Source organism: Chiloscyllium plagiosum, unplaced genomic scaffold, assembly GCF_037043375.1.
Source record: "Chiloscyllium plagiosum isolate Xiang-an unplaced genomic scaffold, Cpla_swu_hap1 HiC_scaffold_3, whole genome shotgun sequence".
Classification (NCBI taxonomy): domain Eukaryota; kingdom Metazoa; phylum Chordata; class Chondrichthyes; order Orectolobiformes; family Hemiscylliidae; genus Chiloscyllium; species Chiloscyllium plagiosum.
This window is the reverse complement of record NW_028270141.1, coordinates 153,241,736-153,256,317: the sequence shown is the minus strand read 5'-3', so window position 1 is coordinate 153,256,317 and position 14,582 is coordinate 153,241,736. Positions and strand designations below refer to the sequence as shown.

At 42.5% G+C, this 14,582-nt stretch overlaps 1 protein-coding gene across 1 annotated transcript in view; it reads left to right on the top strand.

Moving 5' to 3' along the window:
- Positions 1-14,582, top strand: part of LOC122540179 (dynein axonemal heavy chain 8-like) — a 1,258,818-nt gene that overhangs the window by 821,531 nt on the left and 422,705 nt on the right. The window contains exon 44 of the mRNA XM_087976819.1: positions 171-358. Coding sequence (XP_087832945.1) covers positions 171-358 — 188 coding nt within the window. The remainder of the gene's footprint in view (positions 1-170; positions 359-14,582) is intronic.

The following is a 14,582-nucleotide window of genomic DNA, read 5'->3' as shown; positions in this document are numbered from 1 at the left end:
TTATTTCAATCATTTAAATATATTGCAACTAGATAATCTTAAATTAAGTGATCAGATGGAATTTCAACTTTTTTAAAAGGTTGTTAAATGGGCATTAAGCTTTCTTGGTTGAGTTTTTTAATTGATATTAGATTGTATTGCTTGATAATTTTGTTTTTTTTCCCCACTAGGTTTGGCACAGTCTGGTTCCTGGGGCTGCTTTGATGAATTTAATAGAATTGAGCTGCCTGTTTTATCAGTAGCAGCTCAACAGATTTATATCGTTCTTGTGGCAAGGAAAGAAAGGAAACGAAATTTTATCTTCACCGATGGAGATAATGTATCACTGAATCCAGAGTTTGGCATTTTTATCACAATGGTAAGTGCAAAGTAAGATGAAATGCAGAAGTTAAATACTGTGCAGCTTTCATAGAATGAAGATCAATTAAATATTTCTAATTGGTCCATGCTTGTGGTTATGCTCCAGCAATTCTCCTCCCTCCCCTCTTTATCTAACCCTGTCAGCTGACCTGCTTCAATTAACCTTATGGTGTATTTGTAACTCATTTGAATATACCAGCATTTTTTTGCCTTTGGTGAGCTGGTTTCTTGAGCCACTGCAGACTTTGATGAATAGGTGCATCCACTGTGCTAGAAAGAATAATAGCAGTCAATTTTTTTTCGTTCTGAGTTGCCTAACCAGCTTAGGTGGTTGGAGTGGTGATGGCAATAAATAGTTTGGTCACAACAAAAGACTTGGAGGTAGAGAATAAACTATTTCTCAACAGCATAGAAAAAAAATGATTAAATCTGTCTTTTCACCTGAGAAATATTTTATGTTCTTCAAAATCACTTCCATATTTCCTCTAGCATCCACATTTTTGGAATCCAGCTATGGCAAGATGCAAACTAAACTATAGGGTATCACTCGATCACTACACAGTCTCACTTCAGGATCCAAGCACTCCAATGTGATAAAAGATGAGTGCTATACTGTAGGAAGTGGGTGTTTCTGATAAGATATTAAAGAGGGACCCCATTTCCCTCAGGTGGATCGAAAAGATCTTATTGCATTCTTTCAAAAAAAGACAGAAGACTTATCACTAGTGTCCTGATCAATATCTGCCTTCAGTTAACTTTATAAATACATTATCATTTTAATGTCAGAGGGAGTTTGCTGAATGCAAATCCACGTCATGAAAGACAACTATGACACTTCAAAAGTGCTGAATAAACTCTTAGAGAGAATCTGTGAACACAAAAGGAACTGTATAAATTCAAGTTTTCCTACCTCTAACCAATCATTTGAAGGCAATTTTCTACTTTAGAGTGGGCACTTCTACTGAAGTTAATGACAGAAAATTAAAAGTAGCCTTGGACAAGGTGTAATGGGTCCCCTGCTTTGTCCATCCAATATCCAACTGATTGAGGACATTTAGTGAAATAAAGTTTGTCCAACCCTTTGAAGAGACTGGGTAGAATTAGGAACCATGCAAATTAAAAATGCGAGAATGAGGTGATTGAAGAGGAAATCTCATTAATTGATGCATGATCATTTATATAGGATCACAGAACTATTTTAACCTTCAGAGCAAAGTATAGACCTGTTGGTGTGTAAAAGCGGCCGTGCATTTAATTGAGGCTGGCACTATAAGTTAAAAATATATCTGATGGGATAACAGAGGAGATGATTAAAATTTACATTAAATAGCACCTTTCCAGCCTTCCATGTACCATACATTGGCTTTATATTAAATCAATATTTTGTGATCAGTGTCCTGGCAACTCACATAATTCGGGCTGTAGTGGGAGTTTTAAATTAATTGCTAATTTGTGTAGGGGATTAGCATTTGGAAGAGGGGAAATGCAAAGGGTAGTGGGCGGCACGGTGGCACAGTGGTTAGCACTGCTGCCTCACAGTGCCAGAAACCCGGGTTCAACTCTCGCCTCAGGCGACTCTGTGTGGAGTTTGCACATTCTCCCCGTGTCTGCGTGGGTTTCCTCCGGGTGCTCCGGTTTCCTCCCACAATCCAAAAAAAAATGTGCAGGTTAGGTGAATTGGCCATGCTAAATTGCCCATGGTGTTAGGTGAAGGGGTAAATGTAGGAGTATGGGTCTGGGTGGTATACGCTTCGGCGGGTCGGTGTGGACTTGTTGGGCCGAAGGGCCTGTTTCCACACTGTAAGTAATCTAATGTAAAAAAAAAGTATGCTTAGAAAACAAGAGGATAGAGCAACATTACAGCTCACTATTTACACAACAATACCCAGCATGGGGCACTGTACACTAACGTAGGAAAACAGCAGTAGATAGGATCCAGTGGGAATAAGGGATAGCATTTTGCAGCTGCCTGGATTACATCTCCTCCCACCCTGGGTCCTGCAAAAATGCTATCCTTTATTCCCAATTCCTCCGTCTTTGCCACATCTGCTCCCAGGACAACCAGTTCCACCACAGAACACACAAGATGTCCTCCTTCTTTAAAGACCACCATTTCCTCTCCCACATGATTGAAGATGTCCTCCAACACACCTCATCCACATCGCTCACCTCTGCCTTCGAACCCCATCCCTCCAACTGCAACAAGGACAGAACCCCTCTGGTCCTCATCTTCCATCCCACTAACCAGTATACATAGCATCATCCTCTGCCATTTCCACCACATACAAATGGACCCCACCACCAGAGATATATTTCCGTCCCCAGAGATATATTTCCTCCGAGACTATCTGGTCAGATCCACGCCCCCTAACAACTCACCCTCCCCTCCTGGCACCTCCCCTGCTACCACAGGAATTGCAAAACCTGCGCCTACACTTCCCCCCTCACCTCCATCCAAGGTCACAAAGGAGCCTTCCACAATCATCAAAGTTTCACCTGCACTTCCACACAAGTGATTTATTGTATCTGTTGCTCCTAATGCGGTCTCCTCTACATTGGGGAGACAGGACGCCTACTCGCAGAGTGCTTCATAGAACATCTCCAGGATACCCGCACCAATCAACCCCACCACCCTGTGACCGAACATTTCAACTCCCTCTCCAACTGTGCCAAGGCCATGCAGGTCCTGGGCCTCCTCCATCACCACTCCCTTACCACCTGACGCCTGGAGGAAGAACACCTCATCTTCCACCTCGGGACCTTTCAACCCCAGGGAATCAATGAGGACTTCACCAGTTTCCTCATTTCCACCCCCCCCCCCACCTTACCCCAGTTCCAACCTTCCAGCTCAGCACCGTCTTCATGACCTGTCCCACCTGTCCATCTTCCTTCCCACCTGTCCACTCCACCCTTCCATCACCTTTACCCCGATCTAACCTACACCTATTGCACTCTCAGCTACCATCTCCGCAGCCCACCCCCCTCCCATTTATCTCTCCAGCCCCGAGGCTCCCAGCCTCATTCCTGATGAAGGACTTTTGCCGATACGATATTACTGCTCCTTGGATGCTGCCTATCCTGCTGTGCTTTTCCAGCATCACCCTAATCTAGTCCACAGATCCCCTCACAGCAGCTATATGGTGGAACAGACAATAAATCAAGAGGTAACAAAGGGAGAACATTTGGTGAGATTCTGAATGATTACTTTGCATCAGTGTTCACTGAGGAGAGGAACATGATGAATGTTGAGATTAGAGATAGAATTTTGATTAGTCTGGATCACATTGACATAAGTAGGGAAGATGTGTTGGGTAGGCTAGAGGTTGTTAAGGTGGACAAATCCCCAGGACTGGATGGGATCTATCCCAGAATGCTGAGGGAGGCAAGAGAGGAAATAGCTGGGGCCCTGACAAACATCTTTGTGGCATCCTTAAATACAGGTGAAGTGCCAGAAGACTGGAGGGTTGTTCATGTTGTCCCTCAGTACAAGAAGGGTAGTAGAGATATTCCGGGTAACTACAGACCACTGAGCCTGACGTCGGTGGTGGGAAAGTTGCTGGAGAAGCTAATTAGGGGATAGGATCTATTTATATTTAGAAAAGAATGGGCTTATCAGTGATAGGCAATATGGTTTTGTGCGGTGGAGATCATGCCTTACCAACTTAATAGAGTTCTTCAAGGAAGTGACCAAGTTGATAGATGAAGGAAGGGCTGTTGATGTCATATACATGGACTTTAATAAGGTTCTTTGATAAGGTTCCCCATGGTAGACTAATGGAGAAAGTGAAGTCATATGGTGAGCAGGGTGTTCTAGCTAGGTGGATAAAAATCTGGTTGAGCAACAGGATACAGAGAGTAGTAGTTGAAGAGAGTTTCTTGAAATGGAGAAAGGTGACCAGTGGTGTTCCACAGGGGTCAGTGTGGGGCCACTATTGTTTGTAATATACATAAATGATCTGCACTGTTGGTATGACCAGCAAGTTTGCAGATGACACGAAGATTGGTGGAGTAGCAGAAAGCATAAGGGACTGTCAGAGAATACAGGAGGATATAGATAGACGGGAGAGTTGGGCGGAAAAGTGGCAGATGGATTTCAATCCAGACAAATGTGAGGTGATGCATTTAGGTAAGACTAATTCTAGAGTGAATTATACGATGAACAGAAGAGCCTTGGGAAAAGTTGATGGGCAGAGAGATCTGGGAGTGCAGGTCCGTTGTACCCTGAAGGTTGCTACATAGGTGGATAGAGTGGTCAAGAAGGCATATAGTATGCTAGCCTTCATTGGACGGGGTATTGAGTATAAGAGCTGGCAAGTCATGTTAACATTGTACAAGACATTGGTTTGGCCGCATTTAGGATACTGTGTACAGTTCTGGTCACCACATTACCAAAATGATGTGAACGCTTTGCAGAGAGTGCAGAGAAGATTTACAAGGATGTTGCCTGGTATGGAAGGTGCTAGCTATGAAGAAAGGTTGAGTAGGTTAGGTTTATGTTCATTAGGAAAAAGGAGATTGAGGGGGGACCTGATTGAGGTTTATAAAATCATGAAGGGAATAAACAGGGTGGATAGACACAAGCTTTTTCCCAGGTTGAGGGATTCAATAACAAGAGGTCACACTTTCAAGGTGAGAGATGGAAAGTTTAAGTGGGATACACGCGGCAAGTGCTTCACACAGAGGGTGGTGGGCATTTGGAATGCGTTGCCAGCAGAGGTGGCAGAGGCAGGCACGGAAGATTCATTTAAGATGTGTCTGGATAAATGCATGAGTATGTGGAGCGTACAGGGATACAGATGCTTAGGAATTGACCGACAGTACATTTGGATCGGCTCAGGCTTGGAGGGCCGAAGGGCCTGTTCCTGGGCTGTACATTTTCTTTGTTCTTTGTTTTATTATGAAGCATAGTCAAAAAGTGTGGTGCAGGACATGCACAGCCGGTCAGGCAGCATCCGAGAAGCAGGAAAGTCGCGACATTTCGAGCATGAGCATAACGGGGTGGAGGTGGGGCTTCTTCAACTCCCCCTCCCACTGCCCCAAGGACATCAGCCTCCTCCCCTGCCAAATCAAAACAACCAACGAATGGAAGAAGAATGACTCATCTTCCACCTTGGGACTTTTCAAAAACACTGCATCAACATCAACTTCACTAGTTTCCGAACCTCCCCTCCTCCCACCTCATCCCAGACCCAACCCTCCAATTCAGCACTGCCCTCTTGATTGTCCTACCTGTCCATCTTCCTTCCTGCCTATCCATTCCAACCTCCCTACCGATCAATCACAATTCCCTTCCACCTGCATGCACCTATCGCCTTCCCACCAACCTTCCCCCCAGCCCCAACCCCCCCCCCACTATTTATCTCTCAGCCCCCTTCCCCTCTACATTCCTGATGAAGGGCTTACATCTGAAATGTCAATGCTCCTACCACTTGGCTTACCTGCTATGCTTTTCCAGTGCCACCCTTTTCGACTCTGACTCTCCAGCATCTGCAGTCCTCATTTTCTCCACATTTTCTGAGGGTCTTATGTTCATTTTGGCTTATCAAACAGACACAGAGCCATTCAGCATGGAAACAGATCTTTCAGTCCAGCCAGTCCATGCTGGACATAATTCCAAAATAAACTAATCCCACCTGCCTGCTCCCGGTCCATTTCCCTCCAAAACATTCGTATTCATTTACCTATCCAAATGTCTTTAAAAATCTTATATTAGTGAAATATAATAACTGTAATAACTGCAAGAAAACTGAAATAAATATTTAAATCTGCAATCCCAAGACCAGCTGCAAGATCGATGCTGCCTCCCTTTTCATATTTTAAGTGAAATAAATATATGAAAATATATTTATTTTTAAATATATGAAAAAATAAATATTTTTATTTAAATATATGAAAAAACTCAGTCCATCCCAGTTAACTCTGCCCTCATTTCTTTGTAATCATCCTTATTTAAGCTTAAATCAATTAGTTTGACCCAAGATACTTTCTCTTAAACTGAATGCTAAATTCTACCATGTTGTGGTCACTGTTTCCAATTTATTATTAATTAGTTCACCGCCAAGCCGTTACCACCCAATGCCTGGCGGAAGAATGCCTCATATTCCATCTTGGGACCCTGCAACCACATGGGATAAATGTGGATTTCAACAGCTTCCCTCCTCCCATATTATCCCAGTCCCAAGCCTCCAACTCGGGCACCGCCCTCCTGACCTATCCATCACTCCCCCCTTGACCTATCACCTTCACCCTCATATTCATCCATCTATCATTTTCTCAGCTACCTTCCCCCCAACCCCACCCCCAGCCCATAAGCCTCATTCCTGATGAAGGGCTTATGCCCGAAATGTCGATTCTTCTGCTCCTCAGGTGCTACTTGACCAGCAACACACTCTCAACTCTGATCTCCAGCATCTGGAGTCCTCACTTTCTCCAACTCTATAACAATATGCTGTTCCAATAAGACATTATTCGTATTACATCAATTTAATTTCAAAACCACACAGCCATGGTCATCTTCTGTGACTTCACTCTTCCGGCTGCTGAATTCCTTGGATCATCTTCTTTGTTTTTACTGCGAAATGTTTCATATCAAAAGATAGCTTTGATAGACAGTGTTTCCTAATTTCTTGGATCTGACTTAATGGCAGTTGTCCTGTCTCTGATTTTCAAAATGTCTGCATTTTTATATCCCCAACATAAGATCGACTCATTGGTTTGATGTTGACAAAACAATAAATTCAGACTCATTTAGGTTTTAGTATCCTTGGGCATAATTTGAACTGATTGGTTAAATTTGAATTGTTGTCAAAACAGCAACCAAAACTCAGGTATCCATTTCACAACCAAATTTCCATATTTTCAATTTTCTAGTTCACTCTGGGACTGTCATCTAGACATCTACACAAATGCTTGCAATCTATCAGTTCAGAACAGCACTCACACTCTACAGTATACACCTTCAACTTCACAGCAATGGAACCCTGGATGACAAGAGATATTGAGGTTTTGACCAGAAAAAAGGAGGAGGTATGACATCTGGGGTCAAGATAATCTCTAGAGGTATATTGGGGATATAGAAGTTTACTGAAGAAGGAAATATGGAGGGTGAAAAAAGAGCACGAGATAGCCTTGGCTGAGAAGATTAAGGTGAATCCAAAGAGGCTCTTCAAATATATTAAAGGAAAAATAATAACTAGAGAGAAAATAGGGCTCCTCAAGGACCAAAGTGGACATATATGTATAGAACCGCAGAAGATGGACGAGGTTCTCAATGAATATTTCTCCTCTGTGTTTATGTCGAGAAAGACATGAAGACTTGGAAACTTGGTAAAGTTACTGGAGATATCTTGGGGGACAGTCCCTATCACAGTGGAGGCGATGATGGATGTATTAGAATGTATGAAGGAGAATAAATCTCCTGGTCCTAATCAGATATATCCAAGAACACAGCAAGAGGCTAGAGAAGAAATTCCAGGGGCCCTAGCTGATATTTTTGCATCATCATTAGCCACAGGTGAGGTCCCAGAAGAAGGGCTGCAAAGAAAAGCCTAGGAACTATAGACCAGTAAACCTAACATCTGTGGCAGGTAAGTTACTTGAGAAGATTCTGAGAGATAAGATACATGTGCATTTGGAAAGACAGTGTTTGATTAGGAGTAGTCAGCATGGCTTTGTGAATGGGAGATCATGCCTCACAAATTTGTTAAGAGTTCTTTGATGAAGTGGCCAGGAAGGTTGACAAGAACAGGATGGTAAAGGTAGTGTTCATGGATTTCAGAAAGGCTTTTGATAACATTCCACATACAAGGCTGTTCTAGAAGGTTAGATCGCATGGAATCCAGGGTGAGCTGGCAAATTAGTTTCAAAATTGGCATGTTGGTGGGAAGAGGAGGATAATGGTAGAAGGATGATTCTAAGCCTGGAGGCCTTTGATTAGTGGACTGCCTCAGGGGTCGGTGCTGGGCCTATTACTGTTTATTATCTATATCAATGTCTTGGATGCGAATGTCCAAGGCATGATTAGTAAGTTTGTTGGTGACACTAAAATAGCCAGTATCATGGACAGGTTATCAGAAGTTGTAGCAGAACCTTGATCGTCTGGGGAAGTGGGCTAAGAAATGGCAAATAAAATTTAATATAGTGTGTGTGGTCTTGCATTTTGGAAAGTCAAATCAAGGTAGGAGTTTTATGGTGAATGGTGGGGCCTTAAGGAGTGTAGTGGAACAGAGGGACCTTGGTGTTCTCTGAAAGTGGAGTTACAGGGAGACAGGGCAGTGAGGAAGGCATTTGACACACTGGCCTTCATCAGTCAGGGCATTGAGTATCAAAGTTGGGAAGTTATGTTGCAGTTGTACAGAACCTTGGTGAGGCCGCACTTGGAGTAATGTGTTCAGTTTTAGTCACCTTGTTATAGGAAGGATGTCATTAAACCGGAAAGAGTGCAGGAGAAATTTACAAGTTGTTGGCAGGACTCAACATTCTGAGTTATAGGGAGGAGGTTGGACAAGCTAGGACATTTTCTTTCGAGCATAGGAGACTGAGGGGAACCTTATAGAGGTATATAAGATCAAGAGAGATGTGGATAAGGTGAATGCACTCTGTCTTTTTCCCAGGCTTGGGAAATTGAGGACTACAGGGTATCAGTTTTTGAAAGGGGAAAGAATAAAAGTGAACCTGAGAGGCATCCTTTTTACACAGAGAATGGTACACATATGGAATGAGCTGCCAGCAGAAATAGTTGAGGTAGATACATTAACAACATTTAAAAGGCATTTTGACAAATACATGGATAGGAAAGGATTAGAAGAATATGGGCCAAGTGCAGGGAAATGGGGTTAGCATGGATGAACATTTTGGTCAGCGTGAACTAGTTTGGGCCAAAGGGCCTAGCTCTGTGCCGTAGGACTCTATGACCTCTGACCAGAGGGCATAATCTCAGAATAAGGCGTCACACATTTAAGACAGAAGTGAGGAGGGATTTCTTCTCCCAGAAGGTTATGAATTTATGGAATTCTTTACCACAGAGGACTTCAGAGGCCAGGTAATTAAGTATATTCAAGGCTGACATGGACAGATTTTCAATCTGTAAAGGAATGAAGATTTCTGGTGAAAGGACAGGGAAGTGGAGTTGAAGAGAATCAGATCAGCCATGATCTCTTTGAATGCCACAGCAGATGTGATAGGCTCAATTACTTACTTCTCCTTCTATGTCTTGTGCTCATGCTATGACCTTCTGGACCAATCCTTGAGCCTCTTGCGCACTCCATTTCTCAGCTTCATGCTGCACCTTGGTGACATCATCTGAACTCAAAAGGCACTTCAAGCACTAGATTAAGCTGGAACAGAATGTGGTATCCAAAAAAGAAATGGTCAAGGTTGAGTATCCTAACATCCTGCCTCTGTTCAAACTTATTACGAGTACCGGAGCAGTGCAGGCCTTCAGGGTTTGCCCACACTCTTACTTAGGTCAATACAGTAGTGAAGGGCTTCATTAAATGTCAACTATTTTGTGAAGGCAATGACCATTTTCAATTCCTCTCTTGCCACATGAGAGGTTCTGGAGGACTGAAAGGCAGCCAATGTGGTGCCATTATCCAGGAAGGGAACAAGGAATAAACTGGCTAGTCAGTCTAACCTCAGTGGTGAGGAAACTGTTGGAAGCAATTCTGAGGGACAGAATTAATCTGCATTTGGAGAGACAGGGATTATTCAAGAACAATCAACATGGTTATGTTAAGGAGGAGGTCATAGCTAGCCGACTTGATTAAATTTCCTACAGAGGTTTGTCAACAAGGATAATGTTTTAGGTTAATTTTTGTTTAAATCAAAAACAGACCTGAGCAGAGTTAACTAATCTTAAAAAGAGTTACTGCAGTGGTAATGTTCCTATCCCTGAGAGGCCTGAGCTCAAGTCCTACCTGCTCCAGGAATGTGTAATAATATCCCTGAACAGGTTGAATAGAAAAATAGATCCAATAATTTTAAAAAATGAAGGCAGATGGTATAGTATTCTTGCCTTTTCAGCCAAGGCAGAGAGTTTAAGAGCAGGGAGGTTATGCAAGAACTGTATAAAAGATTAGGCGAAAGTGAGTACTGCAGATGCTGGATATTAGAGTCAAGAGTGTGGTGCTGGAAAAGCACAGCAGGTCAGGTAGCATCCAAGAAGCAGGAAAATTGATGTTTTGGGCAAAAGCCTTTCATCAAGAATGTATAAAACATTAGTTAGGTCATAGCTAGAGTATTGTGTGCAGCTTTGGAATCTACATTATAGGAGAGGTGTGATAAGAGAGACGATTTACTAGCATGTTGCCTAGGCTGGAGAGTTTCAATTATGATAAGAGATTGAACAGCCTGGGGTTGTTTTCCTTACAACAGAGGAATTGAGAAGGGACATGATTGAGATGTATAAAATTATGATGTGAATAGGGTAGACAGAACAAAGTTTTTTCCCTTGGTCAAGGGATCAATGACCAGAGGGTATTGATTTAAGGTAAGGGGTAGAAGGTTTAGAGGAGCTGTGAGGAAGATCTTCCTCATTCACAAAGCAGTGGTAATCTGTAAGGGTGAGAAAGGCAGAAACCCTCAAAACATCTAAGAAATATTTGAATGTGCACTTGCAATGACAAGGCAATGGACCAAGCACTAGAAATGGAATCAGAATAGTTAGGTGGTTGCTTTTGAACAACATGGACATAATGGGCTGAAAAGCTCTTTTCTGTGCAGTAGGTCTCCATATTTTGACTGTTTAGGAGCTGGTTGCCCCAATCCAGCTAAAAGCAGACATGGTCAGGTGGTAATCAGGCAGGTTTTGGTAGGTAAGCCTAAAGGTTCTTCAGAGCTGAAAGGGTTTACCCCTTTGAACAAAAGGTTCCTGCAATCCACCACAGGTTAAAAGAGGAATCAGCATTATGGACTTTGTCAGATCATAGGGTTGTCATCTCCTTCCTTGGCATTGCAGATATATTGGGTAAGACTGGACTCCACCTTTGTACCAGAAATGTTTCAACTGGATAAAGATATAGCTTCAGAAATTGAGGCTACTGGAGTTGAGGAGCAGCAACAAGTACAGGGAGGGCAGAATTATGAAGGTCATGGGATCAGAGGAGAGACATGAGGGTTAAGGATAGGAGACACAACTATGAGCATATAACGTAATGGCAGAGCCAGAGTTATCTGGATATGACATTTCAAGAGGATTTGAAAGTCTAAACATATGCACAAAAAAATGGCAAATTGATTACATGTGGAGAAATTTTAAGTTATCCACTTAGGTGAAAAAAACTTCTTAAATGATGAGAGGCTGATTGTTATGAATATCAAAGGATCTTGGGTGCCATTGTTCAGAAATCACTGAAAGTTAACGTGTGGGTGTAGTATGTAACATTTCGATGTGAGGCTGTAATGTTCCGACCAAGAGTAGAGTGGTGCTGGAAATGCACAGCAAGTCAGGTAGCATCCGAAGAGCAGGAAAATTGACGTTTCGGGCAAGAGCCCTTCATCAGGAATCTGCAATCTTCACTTTCGCCTATGTTCCGACCAAGCTCAATGCAAGCTGTAGCAACAACATTTCATCTTCTGCTTAGGTATGTCATTGCCCTCAAAACTCAACACAGAGTTTTACAATTTCAGAGCATGAACACTTCCTTTCTTGTCTTTTCTTTGCATCGATAACACCAGGTCGTGATATGACATGGTTGTTTTCAGCATAGCCAACCCATTTTTGGCTACTCATCATCCCAATTATCACCTCTCTAGCTTCTGTTTTTCCCTGGTTTACTATCAACAATCTCTTTGTCTGCCTACCATTTTTTTCTCTCTCTTGGCTCCCTCTCCATCTACTCACTCACTCCTCTAAACCTCAGTCATTAACATAAATACCACCTTTTTCTAGTTATGAAGAAGTGTCACAGCACTCAAAACATTGTCAGTTTTCTCTCCACAGATACTGTCAGACCTGCTGAGTTCCTCCAGCAAATTCCTATTTTTGTTTGATTCAGATCTCCAGCATCCACAATTCGGAGTCTTATTTATAGAGGTGATGACGTCTTGGTGAGACCACACCTGGAGGACTGTGTGCAGTTTTCAACTCCTTGTCTATGAAAAAATATTCTTGCCATAGAGAGAATGCAACTAATTCCTGAAAAAAGCTATATATCCAAGACAGTTGCAAATCTCTTTACGTAAACAGCAAAAAGAAATATGCAACCGTATTTCCCAGTAATGTCTGTTATAGACATTCCATCCCAAGAGATTATCATCATACCTCCAATTTTAACACAACAGATGAAGTTGAAAACTTTTCCTTTCAGCTCATTTCTGTGCATTTACCAGATCTGAGTCTCTCCATTACCATCTCAACCCAAGATACACAGACATGTCACAGTGGTTCACTGGTTAGCACTGCTGTCTCAGTGTGCCAGGAACCCAGCTTCAATTCCAACTGTGTGACTGTCTGTGTGGAGTTTGCATGTTGTCCCTGTGTCTGTGCAGGCTACCTCCAGGTTCTCCAGTTTCCTCCTAAAGTCCAAGGATGTACAGGTCAGATCTATTGGCCATGTAAAGTGTCCAGGGATGTACAAGTTAGATGGGTTAGTTGTGCCAAATGCAGGGTTACAGGGATAGGATTAGGGGGTGGATCTGAGTAGGATATTCTTCAGAGGGTCAATGTCGACCCATTGGGCCAAACGGCCTGCTTTCTCACAGGAGGAATTCTGTGATTTCTTAGCTAACTCACTGCACTCTAAGAAAAGAAACATGAGGATTTTCTAAGCCCCAACTACTTGGACTCCTTAAGTAGTTTAAGACTTTTTTCTAAATAGTGTCATGGAATCATACAGCGCAGAAACAGACCCTTCAGTCCACCTCAACCATGCTGACCAAACATCCTCCTGACAAAGCTATACTGCCCTACTGCTGGTCTTGTCTCTGGACCTATTTTTGTCATCTTTCCACATGTCCCTCACTGGGTTATAAAGCTCAGATTTTTTAACATATGTTCATTCATGGGATGTGGGCTTTGCTGGTTGGGTCAGCATTTATTGCACCTCAGTACTGCGTTTGAGACGGTGGTGGTGAGCTGCCTTTGATAACCACTACAGTATATTTGTTGGAAGTACATCTCCAATACCATTAGAGAGGGTGATCCAGGATTTTGAGCCAGCAAAACTGAAGGATTAACAAGCCATCAGTGACTGCAGAGGATCTTGCATGAGGCGGTTTTCCCATATACCTGCTGCTCTTGGCCCCATGATAATTATCAAAAATTATCTCATCAGGCACCTTGTCTTGTCATTTAGTATAAGTCACATGATCTCTTTGAAAAGTTGTTTTGGCCCTTATAAAAGCAAGTCACCTTCATAGAGCTGCTAACCAAAACCTCATTTATCTTTACTTCTGGACCCAAGTTCCCAAATAATAAAAATAATATGATCTAAACGATCATCAGAATATTTTAAAAAGCAAGGAATACAGAAATGCTGAAAGAAAATAGCATTAAGGGATATTAGGCAAGATGTCAGAGAATGGCAATTTGCCTAAGAGGGCTGAATGGCCTAATCCTACACCTACTTTTATGCTTATATGTTCTTGTGACTGAATTTTATCAAAGGAGATGATGACTCTCTAAATAGATGGTCACTGACACCTGTACCTCCATCAGTGAGGACCTCACACCCAAGATTTCTATGCTTTGCAATAGCAGTCAAAATTACTGTGGTCTTGAAGTTTTTTATCATGAAATTGTTTCAAGAGTGAGCTTTGGACATCTATCGCATCTCATAGGTATTGACGCACATTTTCCATTTTTGCTAAAGCTGGATTACCGAGGAAGCATAGCAGGCTCAGTGGCCACTGGGTTATGCTGCCTCACTTAGAATCCCCTAAGTGCAGGGCATTATCAACTGCACCATTTTATACTACCAAGACCCAGTGACTAACCCGCTGAAACATCTTATCTTCATCTATCCTGTCAATTGCTTTTGGTATTTTATATGTTTCAATGATTCTTTGAGATTCTGGAGAATACAGGTCAAGTTTGCCCAGTCTGTGTAAGCAGAATCGAGAGTCCCGCATGGTATGTTTTCCCGGTGCAGGGGTTCAGGACATCTCTGACTAGCTTGAAATGATATTGGAGCAGAAGTGGGAGGATCCAGTTGTTGTGGTCTATGTTGGAACAAACAACATAGGCAAGACTAGGAAAGAGGACCAGTTTGGGGATTATCAAG